General features: G+C 38.3%; 1 protein-coding gene across 1 annotated transcript; it reads right to left on the bottom strand.

The window, feature by feature from the left end:
* Positions 1 to 288: 288 nt before the first annotated feature.
* On the bottom strand, positions 289 to 19,166 carry LOC140339339 (arsenite methyltransferase-like). The gene is made up of 11 exons (XM_072423986.1): positions 19,104 to 19,166; positions 16,323 to 16,377; positions 15,760 to 15,887; positions 14,561 to 14,711; positions 13,521 to 13,657; positions 12,588 to 12,657; positions 11,317 to 11,398; positions 8,771 to 8,902; positions 6,100 to 6,242; positions 4,680 to 4,796; positions 289 to 1,016 (listed from the first exon to the last, which is right to left on the bottom strand). Exons 1-11 carry the CDS (start codon positions 19,118 to 19,120, stop codon positions 918 to 920), a joined length of 1,131 nt encoding a protein of 376 aa, XP_072280087.1. The 5' UTR covers positions 19,121 to 19,166; the 3' UTR covers positions 289 to 917.
* Between the last annotated feature and the right edge of the window lie 1,875 nt (positions 19,167 to 21,041).

The raw sequence follows: 21,041 nt of genomic DNA, 5'->3' as shown, positions 1-21,041 counted from the left end.
GCAAAGATAGCAAAGTATTCTTCCAGTGTTATTCCCAGAGACAAGGGTTGGGTGAAGGAGAACAAGGTTGGTAGGTGTCTGTGTGGAAAATATAACCACTGTGCACCTAACTTATTATTAGAGTTGGGGTTGGAATGTGTGCTGTTTGATGGATATATACAAATATCGACCATATTTTTTTGTCAGATAGTTATCCAGTGAAATCAGAGATCAAGTAGGCACAAACATAATGTAAATCTGATACCAATCAAAAAACTAAGAATGTAAAATGTCACCAGTACTAATAAGTGTTCACAGACATAGTGTTTTTTTTCAAACATTTATTACTAAATACATTAAATTACATTGCATACAGTTAGGATAAGATCAACTGAGGTATGTATACATGGCATGTCAACTCTGTTAAAATTATTTTAACTAATATTTATTTTTACTAGTTAATTTTAGGATAAAAATTTGGGATCTACTATTGCTGACTTGTTTTTGATGATGGGCTGTGAACCCTCATATTGCGTTATTACTTAGTGGGCCGGTGACCTGGAATGGCCTGACACCGGATGTGCTTGTTAGTACCTCACCAAGTAAGTCATGCTAACATTCATATTTCCATCCTGAGAGGTTTCCTGAAGAATCAAAAGTTAAGTGTAGTGTCCTACAAGTGAGCATTACCTACCATGACATGATTTCATAGCTCCTATATACATACCATGTGTTGTATTTTTGGCAGTTATATAAAATCACAATGGTTTGAGGTAAATAGAAATCCAACTTGTAAAATCCATATAACACAAATTTCAGTATCATCAAATTACAAATTAGCTTGTGTAACATATCTATGTTATATAATCAGATAACAGAGGTAGAGTTACCATTTCAGATTTTTTTTTTATAAATTATAATAAGAACCTTGTATATCTTTAGCAGCATCCTTTTGGTCCACAGCAGCTACCATTGCTAGGAGGCTGAGGAAGTTTGGTCTTCTCTTCAGCTAGCTGAAATGGATTTCTGATGATTTCCTTTATAAAAATAGGAGAGATCATAAAAAAGAAATTTTTATTTTTTAGAAATATATTTGCTTATGAAAGTGCTAAAATGAAAACAGATTTAAACAGAACATGACCCCTCACCCTCCCTAAAATCACCCTGATTATGCACTTTTCCCCATTATTTTATGTCCGCATGTGTAACAAGTTGGAAGTGTTTGTGGGACTACAAGTGTCAGGAATGGTTAAAGAACGACACAAAACACTTAGGCACTGCTTAAAATTAATAAGTTAGTACTTATTTTTATTAGATGTGTACAATTGTCCAATGGCGTTTTGTGTTGTTTTTTAACCCTTCCTGACACTTGTAGTCCCACAAACACTTGCAACTTGTTACAGCATGTCTGTCAAGATACATTTTAAAAATAAACTTTAGTGACCTTTGCATCTGGAGGAAAAAAAAGTTTAAGCTTTGGATAAGGAAGGGATTCTTCACTGTAAGGTCTGTGAAAATGTGGAATCAGCTCCCTCAGGAAGTAGTTTCAGCAACTGCTATTGATTGCTTTAAGAAAAAGCTGGATGCTTTTCTAGAAGCACAGAATATAACTGAATATTAAGGCTTTAAAGTAAAGATAACAGAGACTGTTGATCCAGGGAACATCCAATTGCCTTAAAGAATCAGGAACATTTTTTTTCCCCTGTTGGAACAAATTGTACATCAACTGTCCATAGGGTTTTATATTTGGGATATGTTTATTTCTCTAGTGTTTAAACTTGATGGACTTTTGTCTTTTTTCAGCCTGACTTACTATGTAACTATGTAATAAAAGCAAAAATACCTTGTCAAAAAGTTTGGTCACCTGGTGACCTGGTTTTACAAATTCCTTTGGAATTAAAAAACGAATTAGGATTCCTAATTTAACTAGCTTCTACATTACAGTAGCGTCTAACACTGTCTCTTGATGGGCAAAAGTTGGTTGAAGGCGAGTTCCTAACATGGCACATACATATATTTAGAAGTAGTAATAGAAAATACAATAATGCATACCTTTAAAGAGGAACTAAACTAAAAACTGCCAAAAAAAACAAAAAAAAAAAAACACCTTCAATCCCACAGACAGTCCGATCCATCCGGGGGTGTCTTGCATCTGGCCCGGCGTCGTCCTGGCATCCGTCCTGGAGCCGGAGCTCCGGACGCCACCATCTTCGTCCCTTTTTTTGGGTTCTTCATCATACGTCAGCCATCCCAGACACGGGATCGGTTGATGAAGGATGAAAAAAAAATTTGCCGATTTCACTGCACATGCGTGAGATCGGCATTTTTGTTTTCCCTATGAAAAGGCTCCTTCTAAAGTAGATATCCCGGGAGGCTTTGCACTCCCAATTAGGGGGTGATGCTGCCCTTTTTTTTTTTAATTTTTTTTAAATTAAAAATTTTAAATAAACCCTGTCATCTTACCCTTTCTGGGATGAAAAGAGTCTCTTAAACACTCTTTTTACACTCTCTACAGAGCTTCATTGTGGTGCCATCATCAATTGTAGCTGCTGCAAAATACCAAGTGTCAGTGCTTAGTGTAATTGTTTTCCAGGTCCAAGCACTGTGAGGAAGTCACCAGGTAATTTGCAGTGACTGTTTCAGAAGAAGGAGCAACGTGAGGGCGGAGAGTGTAAAGGTAAGTATAACCAGGCCAAGGTTATTGGCCAAGGTGTCAAAGTCTCTTCAATGCAGTTTTCCCATTAAAGCGGACCTATCAGCAGAATTTTTATTTTTAAATAAAAGGGTAGACAGCTACGGAGGGAGACAGAATGGGGCCGCAGAGCCTCCAGCCATACCTACGTAGGCTTCTGACTGCTCCTTCTGCACATGACCGATCTTGGGCATGTGTAGAAGGAGCCTTTTCTTTAGTGGGGAAAGAAATGCGGATCTCATACACATGCAGTGCGGATACAGAAGCAGATGCACTCTTTTTTTCTTCATTTACAACAGGCTACATCACCTGATCTCTCACCTGTGCAGTACGAGATCAGGCGGCATAGGCGGAAGCTAGAAGACGAAGAATAATGGGTGCCTTTCAAATAGCCTTCCCTTTCCTAACGAGTTCTGCTTTAAATCATAATGATATTGTGTAATTGTGTTTTTCTTTTTAGCTTTATTATTGCCTTTATATGTTATGAAATTGGCATACAATGTCCTTTAGAGGCTCAGTTTCTATCGTCAAGGTCAGAATAACAGGACAATTCTGCAATTGTAGACAGAACATTCTCTTCTAATATAGTTCGTACAGAAGGTTCTGTCTATCAGAGGGTTTAGAGAGAAGTATTTTTATCTTATCATTGCACTAACTTTAAAGATAAAAAATGCATAATTCTAAATTTAAAAAAGACGGCAAGTTTACATGAATAACCATTTCTCTTTGTATTTTTTATGTGGGAAAAATGAACACTTTTGGATAAATATATATACATTATGTCACATATTATATCAACAGTATCATTTTAAAAATATAATTAAAAATACTTCCTGAGCCCTAGTAACATTTTCTTGGCTAAAAGGATAATATCAGAATACTAAAGGCACAAGGAAGTAAGTTTGTAGTCTCCTCACCCCTAGTGATCACTATAAATACATTGTAACTTTGTAGAATGTTATATTATAAAAGCAGCAGGGTTTGATCTTTTAAGATTCCTGCGAACACAGCAATAAACTGCACAGGCACTGGAATATAGATTCTGACCCTGTGCAATTCCTGAACAAAGGTGTTCTTGTTCCTCTGATAACTTCAGTGTCTGTGTGAGCTGCAATATATTATTTTTTTTTTGCATTTGGGTTTAGATATGGTGGCTGCCATTGCAAATCTGTTATCTGCTGCCTGGATGTCCCTGGCTTCAATATTGTCAGAACATCTGACCTGGGAAAAAGCATTCAGACAGTTAAGTTGGAACTCTTGATCTGTATACTTGCTGTGAATGTGAACCCCGAAGATACTTAAGATTCAGGATAAGTTTGTAAAGTTTATTAAGTAGTCTACTATTGTCAGAAGGAAGAGGTTAATAATGGCAGCCAATATATTATTTAGCAGAGCTTCTGTTGAATTCAGTCAAAGTATTATCTCCAAACTGTAAGCGATAATTGCTCGTTTTGGCTAGAGGATAATAAATATGGTGATATACATACCTAATTCTTTCTTTCAAGAGCCTTTCCCCTCTTTATGTGGCCAATTTCCTAAAGCAGCAGATATAGCTCCTTGAAGTCAACCCATACATTGCAGGACCAGCAGCCCTGCATTGTACGGGAGGACAGAGAAGGCTCACCTGCAACCCAGCACATCAGATCATGGAAGTGTGTGCCAGTTGCTGGGGGAAAAGGTAACAATATCACCTTATTCTTCATCACCAGCAGTTGACACTTGCAGTGGGAAGGAGGGCAAACTGCAAGGCTAAATATTTTATATCCAAGAAGTTTAGTTTTAGATTGACAAAACATGTTGCTGTTTCTATAGTGTATCTAAACCCAGCATTTAACGGACATTGTCTGCATTTTTTCTTTTTTTGAATGGTTATTATGCCAGTAATATGTCGCCTGACCTTAAGTTCAATACTCATTTAGCTTTTTATTATAGAGGGAAGAATTTGTGGTCTTAACACATTTTCCTATAACAGTGCTGGAAATAAAGAATATTTTATTGTAGAACAAACCTTTTTCTTCTGGCAAGAATTTGCCCCTCCAGCATTCTGAAATAGAAATTCATCTGAAAATCGCGAACTTTTCAGAATGGTCCACAATTCTTCATCAACTTCTACAACTTCACCTTCCTTTACAGGACAAGAAAAAAGTGAAGATTTATAGCTACAATAGTATTTCTAATTAGTATCAGTGTTCTCCCCAGCTTCTTTTAGCTGGGCACACCACCCGGCACTTTTCAGTAACCACCCAGCTGTTTTTGGGTGCTTACTGAAAAATTGGTTCACAATATAGGGACTGCCACCCGCCTACAATTTCTTCCCACCCAGCTTAAAATAATTTCCGTGTTGAACACTGAGTATTATACGTTGGGCACTATTTATTAAACAAGGAATCTGACTTTCCCTGGCGTGAATCTTCCAGGTCATTGTGTTTTAATGGCAGTGATTGATTCCCACCAGGAAATGCTTGAGGGACTGTCAGACTCCCTGTTTGACATAGTCCATTGCTATCTATCTATATATTATATATATATATATATATGCTTTTCTATTTTGATTTGTTTGAAACAGAACTACCCACAAGGTTCCTTAAACTATATAAATAACTAAAAAAAGACAAAAACAAGCTAAATCAGAAGTATATAGTTATACTAAACTTTCGTTATTTCGATGAAGGCATTTTGTCTCCTTAGGACAAGGTTTCAGAGCCCTTTTATTATTACTCAACAGGGCCTCATGGTGGAAGCCTAATGGGTTTCCTATGGGTGATAGAATTAATTAAGTCAGACCTTTAGACAGGCATAGACAGACCATAGATGGAGTATTGTGTCTTCCTGTCCTCATCCTAAGAATAAATCGGCAGTGGCACTTACGAATTAACTTGTAGAAGTAGTACCGGCTTTTGCAAGTGGCTCTCAGAGGCGGACCCAGTGATTTTGATAAACATTTGAAGCAAATTTTGCTAACTGTTGCCATTCTTACAAGTCAAGTAGGTAGGGCTATATCTATCTTCTTGTCTTCTGTGTGGGTGGACTCAATTGACCAAGCAGCACCAGTAACAAACACAAATAGCATATACTAACTCCATAGGGGTATTGGTCAGTATCATATCTAGGACCCCAGTACAGCAAGGTAAAGGAGAAAATTCCTTAGTCACTGCTTTTTCCAATTCTGGTCATGCCAATTTCCAATTCAGCAAGTAAGAGGGACCTAAAAGGGGGGGGGGGAGTATTTCTCTTCCCTTTGAGGTTGTCTATATAGTATTCACTGAAAACAATGGATCAGCATACAGGCACATAAAATGGCTATAGAATGTTGTATATACAAAAATTAAGGGAGAGGCAGGTGAACAGCAAATTTGAAGATGGCTCTGGGTGCCATTGCACCATAATAATAATGATCAAAAAAAATATATACTTCTATATTGAGTTACCTTGAAAGTAACATTTGCATCAAACTGTATTTCAGTCTCACAGCTTGTGACTCCTCCGTTATAAATAACCCTACCCTTTTCTTTCACAGATTTCTCTGGGAGCTTGAAAAGGCGAAATGTAGCAGAGACAAATTTGTAGTCACCTAAAACATAGTAATAAGACAAAATGAGACTACATACAAAATATTCACATTTACATTAGAAATGTACATAGATACAGAAATGTACGTATGTATGTGATTGCCATGGTCTGTTAGTTTAGCCACATGAGAAGCAGCTACTGGCACTACAGATAATGATCAGAATTCTCTCTGTATGTCATTCTCAGGCAAGCCTAAACCCCCATTCCAATATTTCTGTTTTTGTAGTAAGCCTAGAATGGTGTGTGTGCTCTTTTCACAATACACCCAGTGTACATATCAATGTAAAGCCCTACAAATACCAGGGCCAGCATTCCCTTTAGCACAAAAAATCCACCGTGTGCCTGAAGAAATCTGCAGGGCTTACATACAATCTAAAGCTTCAGCTCTGGCAGAAGAGCCTGGCTCAGTACAGCACCAAACTCTGCCCACCTACCTATCTGTACAATACCACAGAACCAGCAGTAAAAAGAAACCTTCAAAGATGCTCGCTGGTACCAAAGTGGTTGTTGAATTGTGATTATATGTATGACGCAGACATGAGTATAAGAAAGTAATGTAGTGCTTACTGTATGTTTGTGTGTAATGTACAGAATGTGTTTATGGATGTAATGAAGTTCTGTGCGCATGTTGGTGTGTAATGTGCAGATCGTGTGTATGTTTAAGGGGACAGAGAAGAGCTATGTGAATGTCTGCATGTATATAATGTGACAACTACACAAATGAAAAAATGATACAAAAAGACAGGGCTTATACACACCAAAACTTTTTAGGGTTTGTTTTTACAACCAGTCACTAGGCAGCTATTAAGTGGTACAGTTTACGCTTCAAGACTGCAGCCACCTTTTGGAAACTACAACCAGCCAACTACCAGTCCAAACAAACCTTCTTGCAGAAATTAATGAGAAATTATCCCAAAATGATGAGCTTAGTCAACTGTTACCAAAAACAATTAAAGCCAATCTTTAGGCACAAAAATAATTCCAACATACTGCCTAGGACAGAGACATGTTTTCTCTCACGGTTGCTCTTCTAACCTTGGTGGCCATTCTTCTCCCATCTCCCTACATTGACATTACTCCTCTTCTAAATTGTTACAAGATGCCTTCATTGGATATCCAAAACATTAGCCAGGAAGTAGAAAGAAGGGGAAGTAAAACATTGTTTTAGGTTTTTTTTTAGCCAGCAGTAAATTTGAGAGGTGGGAGGAAGATGTAGGATGAAGTCATAATCATCCTGGAGATATGATTTAAAATATGTTCTCAAAGACTACAATGTTACCGGAGACTGTCTATTAGGAATGATATGTTATGAAAGTGTGCACCCAGGAAGGAAAAAGATTCTAGTTTCTGGCCTGGCAGTTCCTGTAGAAATACGTTCCTGGATATCAAGCAGCTGAAGACTCCCAAATTCATGATCCATCATCCAATAAAAGTGTGTAGTGTGTAGGGTATCAACCCTTTGCCTTTGGCATTGTTTTGCCCTTCTCCCCCCCCCTCCCCCCAGCTACCTATGCCAGTGTATGGTTTCTATAATACACCATTCTACTTGTGGCCTGGTATGATAAGAACACAAACATCTGCAATAGATTTCATTTCCATGGCCACATTCCCCCCATGCAAAGTTACTGAATTATGTAACAATTTGATGTTTCAAGGCTGAGCATTGTTTTTTTTTAAGAAAGCAATTACTTGTATTTTCCCACCGCCTTCAAGTCTGATAAACTCAAGGCCTCTGTAAAACTCTTTATAAATGCTTAGAATATAAACAATCAAAGCAATAGAAGACCATGGTCTGCATGGGGGCAGAGATTTTATGAGCTGCTAAGACCTAATAATAAAATATGACCACTGATAGAGAGCTATGGGGAACCAACTAATGGTAAAACAGCTGTTATGGGCCAAGTTACTGGATGGCACAAAAAGTGATTCAAACCAATTGGACCCACTGAAAACCATGATATCTAGATATACTTGGTCATCAGAGTGAAAAAAATGGTATATATGATAAATGACAAGGTAATATAAATATGTGTAATTGTGAAAAATCTGAAGACAATTTAAAAGTAATACACAGGTAGTCCCCGAGTTAAGGACAACTCCCAGATACGAATGGGGCTTCCCTGCTCGCTTGTGTGCAGGACAAAGGCCTGATAGGGGGGCGGATTGCATGACTTGCAGAAGAAATCTTTTGCTAAACACAGCTGTGCTACATCTTGTAACTCTTCAATGGTCAAGACAAATTCTGCAGTTGTTTCTTTTTGCATATATAAGCATACCTTGCTCCAGAAGTTCATGTCTAGGATTTTCTTGCGTTTTTTTTTTTTTTTGCTTTGTTTGTGATTAACTCACAGTGAGGATTTTATAAAGTAAATGACACCTCGCTGCCTAATATTATGTTGAAACAAACATCTGTCCTAACTGCATTTAATAAAATAATGTACCAGTTCTGACTTACATACAAATTCAACTTAGTAACAAACCTACAGTCCCTATCTTGTATGTTACCTGTACATAACATAAATCACTCACCAAGAATTTCTTCAAGATCTTTGTTATTCACTGTGATATAACTGGAGGTGACTAGACGTGGGGGGCTGAATCCAATTTCTTCAGCAATCTGATAGAGTTCTTCCCAGCAGAGTGCACCACTAATGCATTCTCCTGTAAAAAGAAAAAGGCTAGTAACGTTGTGGTCAATTAAAAGGAACTAGAAAGACAAACATAGGAAAATGAGTAGAAAATGTTAAGACTTTGCATAGACCAATGCTGCCCTAATAAATTCATTTATTACCGTATTTTTCGGCGTATAAGACGCACTTTTTCTTCCCCAAAACTGGGGGGAAAAGTGGGTGCGTCTTATATGCCGGAGCGTCTTATACGCCGAAAAATACGGTAATAGTATCTGTAGGTGTAAAGCATTACAAGAAAACAAAATAGACAATTTAGCAGGATGTTGACAAAAAGGAAAACTTCTCCCTTAAACAAGTTTCCTTATGGGTTGAAAGGGAAAGTATATTCGTTTTTAGTCTGGATCAGCACACCTCAGCCAGGGTTCTATGAAACCTTTGAGCAATCAATGCCTCAGATCAATTACCACCTATGCCAATTACCTTTTGGTTATCTTTAGAGGGGGAAATATTCCTAGTGATTAAAGTTTAGAATTCTAGAAAATTAGTATTTTCCTCACTGACAACCAATGTAAGGGACATTCTTGCCACCAACCATTAATGTAAGAGACATTCCTCCTATTGAACACTATTGTATGGGAGCTCTTCTGCCAATAGTAATAACCTAAAAGGGTCCCACTTCAACTGACCACCAGTTTATGGGGGCCCTTGAGATACTTTCAATCCTGGACCAGATTTATTCTGGAAAACTGGATCACCCAGGTTCTCCCATGATAGCCTTTCTTCTCCAGTCCTGGAGAGCTTTATTAAATCAGGCCCAGTGCTGTAATCTGATTTTTTTTGGCCATTTAGGCTCTATTTTATAACAACTTTGGATCAATAGAAAGAGTTCTGCTTGGAGCATTCCATTCCAAGTGGTAAATGTAAACAATCCATATACTATATTATCCTATGTTTAAAAAAATATTTATTTTGCTTTATTGAACATAGAAAGAAAATAAACTACAAACACAGCTGTAGAAGTTATTAAATGTTTCATTTCAAAGATTTCATAAGCAAAGCCAGTGAAGGGCAGACGATTGTAGATAACTGTATGAGACAACATACAACAATGATGTGATAACAGCAGAGACTGTGTGATCCTCCTCCATTCTATAAAGAATGGAAATTCCTAAACAAGTTACAACTGTGATTGTTACATCAAAACTGGATACAGACCAAACACATGTCTTCCACTAGATATAACAATAGGAGACATGCAGCACATTGTGCACCAATACATAGATTGATGATAGAATGTTAATATTTGGGTATGTGTCATTAGGGGTTGGGATTGTGTAGGTGATCAATTTGAAAATCTTAAATTGTTCAGAATTAAATGACAGGTGCATATGACCTGCATTTGGCGTTGTTTTCCTAGTTTTAAACCCATTTTTTCTCTGTAGAAAAATTAGGACTTAATGCAAACAGTAAACTAAGGAAAACTGCTAAGTGGATGCTGTAACAATATCTATGTTCTCATTCCACTGGCATGGAAAGCAAATAAATTGCAATGGCAAATGTTATGGTAAATGGTAAATGTTTGTAAAATGCATAAACTTCCAGTCCCCAATGCAGCCCCATGCTCCACTGTATGTGTAATTTTAAGTTTCTTGACATTTTGGGTCTCAAGGGCTACACTTTTATCAGTAAAGCTGGGTGATCCAGCAAACCTGGAATGGATTTCTTTAAAGTAATTTGCTATTTGCTAGCAAATGTTCTGAATGCTGGACCAGATCCATTCCAGGTTTGCTGGATTACCCAACTTCACTGATAAAAGTGTATCCTCTCCAGGCTAGGGGAGCTTTCATAAATCATGCCCTTTGTTTCTTTTACCCTGCATTTAAGACTTCATTCCCCAACATGCACAGAGCATTGACTGGTCTATGCCCGTTAAATAAATCCATGGTAGCATTTACTTCTCTGACTATCGGAGTCATTCCGAGCTCTTTCCAGTTTGCACTGTGTGTCATTTAAAATGATCTGTGGAAACACCATGCTCCAATTTGGTGGCCATAATTTACTGTTGTCAATGGCCTGCAGAGAAGGATCTTTTATTAGAAATGTATGAGTGTGTCAGCCCCTAAAAAGGCAAGTAGTATAAATAGACCCAGAAAACAATAATACATTTGAAAATTTTGTTGTGTAGTGGAATTTTCCTGTGTGATGGAATTGTACTTTAATGTATTCATAGACTAGAGTTGATAAAAGCTTTTTTTTAAACTAGAATTTTTAAAATGGAAAGCCATTTTACCCAACAAAAATAATAATAATATTGTGATTTACTAATGCTAGAATGTGTCTACATATTTAAATGTGAAAATAGGCGACATTTTAAGAAAAATGCAGTTGGGTACTGTGGTAATTGGTTATTGTATACATTTTCTATAATTAATTTTGTGCACTTACCCCACAAAACTTTGTTTTGCTTTAATTCACTAGGAATTGGCTTGTCGGAATAAACATCACTAAAGTACATTTCTCCACCATCCTGAAAAACACAATGTTCTTTTTAAGTGCTGTGACATTGAATACTGAAGATAAAGTGATTACTGTCTCTGTTTGGGATGTGAAAGATGATCAGAAGTGGAGTATGCTTCATCCACAACAACAAGAATGTATCTGTTTATTTTCAGCATACTACGACCGCATCATTCCAGGTTATTGGATTGTCCAAAATGGAAGGCCTAACATTAGCAAAACCGGAAAAACATTGGCATTGTCCACACTGGGGTCACTGTTGTTTTTAACAAATTCAGAAGCAAATTGGGCTACCTGTCATTTGGTATGCAGCAGTTGTCATGTTTAGTTTTGACTCCAGCACCTATAATACTGGGAAACAGACAGATTTGTTAAAGTCTACAACAAATTAACTACTTAAAGCGGACCTAAACTAAAAAAAAAAAAAAAAAGAGTACATCACCTCCCCTTTCTGCCCCGGCGATCAAGACAGAATGAGAGCACAAAGCCTCCTGGGATAACTACGTCACGCATCCCGGGAGGCTCTTGGCTGCTTCTTCTGTGAAAGCCCAAGATCCTTTTTTCCCCATCTACATCACCCAATCTCACACCTGCGCAGTGTAAGATTGGGTGACCAAGAAGAAGAACCCGGAAGAAGAGAGAAGAAGATGTCAGCGCCTGGTGCTTTCTCTGTGCTGGGCCGAAGACGAATGAAGACACGGGACCTAAACGAAGAAACCTCCCAACGGATGAACGTGTTTTTTGGGTTTAGTTCTAATTTAAGATGAAACAGCAGACATTTTCATCCAATCCATCACCCAATCAATTGAAAATATTGCACAGCGTTTGGGTACCATCATTGAAACTTCATCAGGAGCTCTACTGGCTGGAAAGGGGAATGTTCCACCTCTGACTCCTCAAGCCATTGGCTCCTGAAAAGTTGATTTAGCCTTTAAAAAGGTAGCAAGATGGAGGTGAATTGATTTATCTGAATCAGTTGCTGTGTTCCAATAAAAAACCAAAAATATTCATATTTCCTATTTATCCAACTAAATATTTTTTAGTTCTTCAGAACATTACTATACTGCATGCCATATTGCTGTACTGCCTTGCAGTTTGATACCTTTAATGAGAGGCAGTTGGGCTGTAAGCCAATCATTTGTTTATTGTAATGGCTACTCGTCTTGTGATTATGGTTCATGGTATAGATCATGGATTACCTTGAGCACTCGATAGGCTTCTCTTAGCACAGCCTTCTTGTCCGGAGACAGGTTTATGACACAATTGGATCTATCATAAAGAATAAATAAATCTGTAAGATAATCGAGCTAAAGATCTCCCGTGTTTTAGCATGAGCAGCTCTTCAAGCCAGGTTTTGTTTACCACACCACCACCCCCATCCAGAATAATAGCCTAAAGAAAAACTCAATAATATCAAATCAATGTTATATATTGAGGGTACTCAATAACCTTCATCTTGTCTTGGAGAACTCTTTGGTGCAATGTTTCTGCAGTGGATTTATTGTGGTTTATTCTTTCACCACAAAGTTATAGAGAAAGCGTTACTATCTGACGTTGGACTCTTCATTTGTTTATTTCACCATAACAAGAACAAATCTGAAAATTATTGTACTGGGCAGCACAGTGGGTCAGAGACACTAAGGCTTTTGAATCGCTAGGTTGCAAGTTTGAGTCTCTACTATCTGCATAGAGCGTGCAGGTTGTCCCTGTGCTTGCGTAGGTTTCCCCATTTCTGGTTTAAGTTTATTCCCACATTTCAAAAAACAAAAACAAAAAAACATGCCGTTAAGATTATTTGGCTTTCCCACAAAATTTACCTTGGACTGTATTAAAGACATATGACTATGTTAGGGACATTAGACTGTGAGTCCCTTTGAGGGACTATGTAAAGCTCTGCGTAATATATGGCGCTATATAAATACTCGCTAATAATAAAAATATTATTATTGTAGGATTACATGCTTTGAATAAGGGAAGACCTTTTATATTCTCAGTCACTCAGAACACAATGGAGCACTTTGTAACTCACCAAAATGGATTCATTGTAATTTTGCACTATAGATCTTATTTTCTGTGAACAGTAATGTTCACCGAGAAGGCGATCTGCTTAACATACCGGAAATCATACTTACATTATGATATCATAGCTTTGGTCCTCTATGCCAGCACCTTTCAGATCTTCAATGTAGCCATTGACAAAGTTAATATTGGGCTGCTGGTGGCCAAATTTTTTCATATGATAGGCAATGTACTTTCTGGCAACTTCCACCTAGATCAATGAGAACGAAATTTTGTTTAAACATCCCATGGTCCAAATATGAGAAGCTTATTGTTAAGGTTAACAAACCCTTTAGGTAATATAATTAACTTTATTTAATGAAATTCTTTGTTACGTGAGAAAGTTAATTAACTGTATTACCTCGTATTACATACGAACAATAAGAACAGAAATACTGCTGAGAAACCAACAGGTAAAGGTAAATGAGTGAGAAGATTTAGTAGTAGAGTAGTGGATCCATGCAATGGGGCAACCTGTATGCCCTGTAACTACAGTTCAGAAAGTAATGGCCATGGCCTGTGTTGACAGATGAATATTAGACCTTGATGTGGACCACTCAGTCAGTTATCTTTAACCTTGACACATCACACTATAGTGAAGGGTTGTTTCTGTCAATTTGCTGTCTGAGGTGTGAAGGAGATAGTACCTTATACAATGGCGACCTGGTTTATTAAAGCTCCCCAAGACTGGTAAGGATAGACTGGTATGGGTGAACCTGGATGATCCACCAAACCTAAAATAAATCCGGTCCAGGATTAAAAACATTTGCCAAATAATAGCAAAGTGATTTTAAGAACTTCACTCCTTATTCCCTGACTTAGTAGGTGAGAATGAGCCTGATTCATAAAAGCTCTCCAAGGCAAGAGAAGGATCATTATTGACCAGATCTATTCTAGGATCACCCAGGTTAACAATTGAAAAATCTTTTTCAGCCATGTAGAGCTTTACCAAATCAGGTCTAAATGATAAAGAGTGTGTTTCTTACTCCAAAACTAACCAGTTAGTGCTAGTTAGACATGGATGGCAGTAAACATTACATTATGTATGGCGAGCTTAGGACACATAGTATGTTGGCCACTAAACCCTGAAGGGTTTTCTAGTGGTCAGGTTTACCTGTTCATCGGTCATGTCCACTCCAGTGACGTAGCCCTTCTGCCCAACCAGTTTACTTAGCATGTAACAGTCCCTTCCACTTCCACTGCCCAGATCCAGGATCCGGCAGTTCTCCAGACATTCTGGTACCACAAGTCCACAGCCATAATACCTAACAAAGCATACACCAATTATAGCCACCCAAGAAAGGAAAGGAAAAGAAGACATCTGCCAAATCATGTGGTTCTTTAGGACCAATCTGAGAATGAATTAGGAGTAGAAATAAAATAAAGCCTAAGGCTGCATACACACGTGTAATAACTGTTGTTGGAAAGGATCTTTCATGATCCCTTCCAACGACTAACGACTGCACGAAGCATGAACGAGTGCTGTACATACAGCACCAATCTGCTCTATGGAGAGGGAAGGGGGAGAACGACGGAGCGGCGACCCTCTGCATGCTCTCCCACTTCACTTCCATTAAGATAGTTCGTTGTCCATCATCTGTTGATCCGCCAGGACGGTCGTTTGGACAATAGACGACAGGAGCTGAACACACGTCAGATTCTCGTTCGATATCGGCCCTGAGCCGATTATCGGACGAGAACCATTGCAAGTGTGTACGTAGCCTTTGTATGACTGCAAAGCCCTTTGTGATAAGGTCTAATTGTGTGATAATTGGGGCACAATTTACATATATATATAAATATAGTGACAAGATGAAATATAAGATGCCATTTGCAGCCATTTATTTTGGACCCAGGCCCGGAGTGTCTTGGAAAGGATTGGGATGGGCAAGCACTTCCCCCTGTTTCCAGGGGACACATTGGCTCTGGAGCACCTAGCCATGATAAAAATGAACTAGGGGAAGTTGCAGCCCAAGGCCAGGTGTGGCTTCGCGAGAAATGCTGTGTGGAGCCTGTGAGTGGGAGAAGGACTCCGAAAGTTGAGGCCTGGAAGACCAAAGGCATGAGGCTAAAATTAAATTTTTCTTAATTGTCATGTAGTATTGAGTTTGATCCCCTTCAAGGGAAAAGCCTGGGATACTCTGCAGTGAGTGTGTTTGGTGCTAATCCTTATATATATATATATATATATATATACATACATATACATACACACACATACTCATACTCTCTTCTAGGATTTGGTGATAACACTGGGGCATAAGTTACCAATATACATCTATTACAACTTTCGAAAGATAAATAATTTCATACCTTGAAGTGACTTCACTGTGAACCTCTTTCAGGGCATCTAGGATGTATCTGGGAATTGGCTTGCTTGGGGTTACACATGCATTGGTTTTCAAATCTTTTGAGTTCTTCAAGTATTTACCATAATATTCCTAAAAAACACAATGTAACACACATTGCTAATGCAAAGACCAAGTGACCGTGTATGATAAATAAAATTATATACTCCTTTACCATGCAAACAGAACTTTATCAAAAACCATCACTGTTAAGCATTTAATCCACAATTACTTTGTAATGTTGGCCATCACTTTATTCTAAAGCCTCATCCTAAATTGAGGATGTTTTCTTACACTTCAGCTGCTCTGGTGAAGTTAAGACCAGGAGAGAAAGTGAAAAGTATAAGAAAATAGCTACAACACCAGTAATTAATTACAGATTATCCTTGACTATGCTATGACTGCTAACCAACATCCAAGAGTTACAACTTTTTATCTATTGATTCTAGTAGTAACTGTGTAGAGACATCTGCTGAATAGGATTTAAGAAAGCACATGTAATAAATCCTTGGATCATGGTGGCAATACCTTGACATCATCGTGTGTTTGAAGACCTTGAGAGCAGCAGCTGGATGTAGGAGAGCTAGACAAATCAACAAGCAAGAACAAAACATTTAGGCATTTTCAAGGCTTTCTGTACTCTTGTAAACTTGAACATTCTAAACTCTAAATAAAATTGCACACCTACGCACACGATATATTATTTCAGTCAAAAAGAATCATAAAATTCTATCAAACCAGAATGAAAAAAAGTTTTTACATCACTTATACATGTAATTCAGTAACATGGCAACTTTTTACATAGCTCAACCATCGGTTTTAAGAAAAGATTCCTATACTGGCCTTTTTTGGGTGGACTAAAGTTGGTTTCCTTAGTAGTCTCTTTTGCCTTCAGACTTTGGACCTTCTCCACCAAACAAGCTGAATTTCCTTCATAGCAGTCTGTTTTGGTCTGACATTTCTGCTATTACCCCATATAAAGCCAATAGACTTTGTCACCCTGCAGGCCATACACACAGACACCTCATTGTGTACACATATCTTGGGATTTTGGCAGATGGTACACTTATCCTCGCCCCGCAGGACACATTGACAAAAACATTAAGGTTTATTATAAAAGAGAGTAAAATAGGTGCTTCAGGGAGACGGACAAACATCATGCCGGAATGAGAATGACTTACAAGCAAAAACCCAAAAATCCCCTTAAAGCAGAACTAAAGTTGAACACCTGTACATTACCAGTGTTCTGTTCATTGTATACAGGGTGAGAGAATCCCTATAAGGTTTAGGAGCTACAGGACACCTGCCATGATAAAAATATATTGTTATGGCTGACCTCTCCTCCCTAAAATACTGACGTGGTGATGCATTGGCTTCACAATTTCTAGTTACATTTTATATAACTAATATCCAGCCTAGTATGTGGTGCAAGGGGTCAAAGTTTTTGGGAGTTGGTGGCATCCTTCCACTGGGGTCCCTGAGATCTTAGCTACTCTTATTGCTGACACATAATGTTGTGAACAAAATACATCCTTATTATTATTAGGTATTGGGCATCAGAGGGACTAGGTCATAGCTAAAAATTGCAATTGTAAAAATTGCCCCAATCCACGGGTCCTATAAGTAAGGAAGTGGGTCAATTTATAATGAAGTGTGCAGAGCTTTTTGATGGTTCTTGTTGGGTCTGATTTAATAAAGCTCTGCAAGGCTGGAGAGAATACCTTTTCAACAGTGAAGCTGGGTGATCCAGCAAACCTGGAATGGATCTGGTCCAGGATTCAAAACATTTACCAGCAAATAGCAAATGACTTCCATGGATTCCATTCCAGGTTTGCTGGATCACCCATCTTCACTGATGAATGTATCCCCTCCAGCCTTGGAGAGCTTTAATGAATCAGGCTCATTGGATCAAGGAGATATTTCCTGGAGGTAACCTTTGGATTCTGCTTCCATTAGAAGACTTGGTGACATTGTCAGTAAGGACGGCGTCATGAAGATAACACTGTTTTAATCTATCATAATATTTACTAATCAATTAAATATTATGTAACCGGTGTTAGATCAACATTTGTCAATTTTATAATTATGTGTACTCTTTTATTACAATAAATATTTACCAAGTACTTCCTTGGCGTGTGCGACTTTATCTTAGCTACTTGCTAAACTGGGTCATTACTGGTATACAAGTGTCTTTGGGGTTGGTACACATGAACAGACAAAACTAATTTTATTTTTTGGAATAACACTGCATGCACATCTGACATTTCATTCAATGTTCTTAGATAGAGTCGGTCGGATACTGTTGATAGTTAGTACAAACAGCATAACATTGATTTTTAATTGACGTTCACCAACATGTACACTCTATTAACAACAGAATGGGTACTCTTCATCCATATTCGCATTTACTGATAGGAAAAAATTGATCCATTGCAAACTGTCCAGATTGGATTTTATTATTATTACACAGTATTTATATAGCGCCAACATATTACGCAGCGCTGTACAAAGTCCATAGTCATTTCCGAGATTGTAAGCTCTTCGGGGCAGGGTCCTCCTCCTCCTCCTCATTTTCAACCCCTATTTAATGTACAGCGCTATGTAATATGTTGGCGCTATATAAATCCTGTTTATTAATAATAATAATAATAATATTATTAAATATCACTAGCTGTCCCTCAAAGGGCTCACAATATAATGTCCCTACCATAGTCATATGTCATTAATACAGTCTAAGGTGAATTAAGGGGGGGGGGGCAATTAACCTAAATGCATGTTTTTGTAATGTAGGAAGAAACCAGCGTACCCGGAGGAAATCCACACAAAACAGGGAGAACCTGCAAACTCCATGCAGTTAGTGTCTCAGGCTGAGATGAACCTAGGACCTAGCGCTGCAAAGGCAAGGGTGCTAACCACTGAGCCACCTTGCCGCCCCAGCTTTTGCTTCCAAATTACTCCGATCCAATGTCTGTGTACCCAGTCTAAATGTGCAATCCTCTGAAACAGTCCTCTCCCGTGACCCAAACCATTAATTCAAGGTCCTGACTTTAATTTGTCAAGTAGTAGTATATGAAGCACAAGACAAGAGAGCTGCTGTTCTTGCATTCCAATGTCATCATTTTACTATTATTTCATAAAGCTATTCTTTAGAAATGTAGGATCCCCTATTTAATGTACAGCGCTGCGTAATATGTTGGCGCTATATAAATCCTGTTTATTAATAATAATAATAATAATCACTTTCAAATGACATTGCAATGTACATAATGCATTTATCACATAATCAACACAAACACACCAAGAACCTACCTACAACACTGTGCCATGCTTTGCTCTGCAGATCAGCAGTTTCCTTGTTTCCCACAATACATTTCTGCCTAATAGTCTTCTCCCCCTCCCTCCCTGCATGAACTCACTAACCCAAGCAGCTTCATGCAAACTGCATACCATGCTCAGTAAAGGTTATTGCTGCTTCTACATAGTATATCTGGGAAATTATTACTTTCTAAAGCTGTAATCTTGTAAAGATCTGCTCAAGCACCCCTGGCAGGATAATATCAATGAAGGCATGTAGAATATAATAAAAAAGAATGCATAGTCAAATAATATAATATGTAACCGTATACAAAATGGTAACATATACATTTATCACTACAGTGTTTTTTTTTTAAATGTCTTGTACATGATTGGGTATACTTTGCAAAATGAATAATCTCTTGTGGAGTGTGCATTCCAAAAATAAGGGTTATGTACTATTATGGACTCATTAGGGTGCATTGGCAGCCCATTCATTCCTAAACTTGCTGCCTTATCACAACACATTGCAAATAATGAAAGAGTTCCCTTAAAGTAGTATGTAAAGTCCGCCAGCAATTTGTTTTTTAATGACATCAGATATTATAGTTTTCTTCTGCCATTGATTGTATTATAAATAATAAACAGGATTTATATAGCACCAACATATTATGCAGCACTGTACATTAAATAGGGGTTGCAAATTACAGACAGATACAGACAGTGACACAGGAGGAGGAGGGGACCCTACCCTGAAGAGCTTACAATCTAGGAGGTGGGGGAAGTAACACACTATAGGATGGGAGATATGTAATGGTGGGAAGTAGTGAGGGTTTCTAAAGACAGAAGAAGACGCGTAGAGAGAGGAGTAAGTTTGAAAAAATGGGTTTTCAGCGCTCTTTTAAATGAGCAGAAAGTAGGAGCAAGCAGAATAGGATGAGGAAGACCATTCCAGAGAGTTGGGGCAGCTCTAGAAAAGTCTTAAAGCCGTGCATGTGATGAGGTTATGAGTGAGGAAGTCAGTAATAGGTCATTGGAGGAGCAGAGAGAGCGGCTAGGGGAGTATTTTTCTATCAGGTCAGAAAGGTAAATGGAACAAAAGCTGTGGACTGATTTGAAGGCAAAGCACAGGAACCTGAATTTGATTTTAAGTAGAAACGGAAGCCAGTGAAGAGATCTGCAAAGAGATGCAGCGGAAGAGGAGCGGAGGGAAGGATGGATGAGTCTGGCTGCAGCATTCATAATAGATTGTAGAGGAGAGAGTCAGGTTAGTGGAATACCAGAGAGGAGGAGGTTACAGTAGTCCAGACGAGAGATAATAAGAGCGTGTACAAGGAGTTTGGTGGTCTCTGGGGACAGGTAGGGGCGGATTTTGGAAATTTTGTGCAGGTGAAAGTGACAGGACCTGGAAATGTTTTGAATATATGGGGGGGAAATGAAAGGGCAGAGTCAAAGGTGATGCCAAGACAATTTATTTTCAATAGATTATTGTAACAACCTGGCAGCATATTTTTCTGATTAGGTACACTGAGCTGTCCATGAACAAATTTGTGTAAACCTCTGCGTAATTTTAAATCGGGGAAAAGTAACTCCTGTGAACATGGCTGAAGACTCTTATCCCTGAGAAGACTGGGTGAAGATGGAAGACTATGGACATTGTACTGTTGGAGATGTTCACATTATGTGCACATTATGGCTATCAGCTCCTGAGGGCCAAACAGTACATTTATTTTGGAAGTTAATCCCCCAGAAAAAAAAATTGAAGTGTCAGGAATCAGGAATCTTCTCTATGTGGTCCTGCCCAGAGATGCCTTTCTTCTGAATTCAGTATCCTTTATCCTGGGCATCTATGCAGTGTTCATATTCATTCCTAGGGTTAGGACAGGTTGGAAGAAAGGCTGTGCAACTGTTTGCAGGTCCACACAATTATTATAGCTGGAACAGAGGTAAAAT

The sequence above is a fragment of the Pyxicephalus adspersus genome, chromosome 10 (assembly GCF_032062135.1).
Source record: "Pyxicephalus adspersus chromosome 10, UCB_Pads_2.0, whole genome shotgun sequence".
NCBI lineage: Eukaryota > Metazoa > Chordata > Amphibia > Anura > Pyxicephalidae > Pyxicephalus > Pyxicephalus adspersus.
The sequence above is the reverse complement of the archived record's forward strand: the minus strand, read 5'-3'. Positions and strand labels throughout refer to the sequence as shown.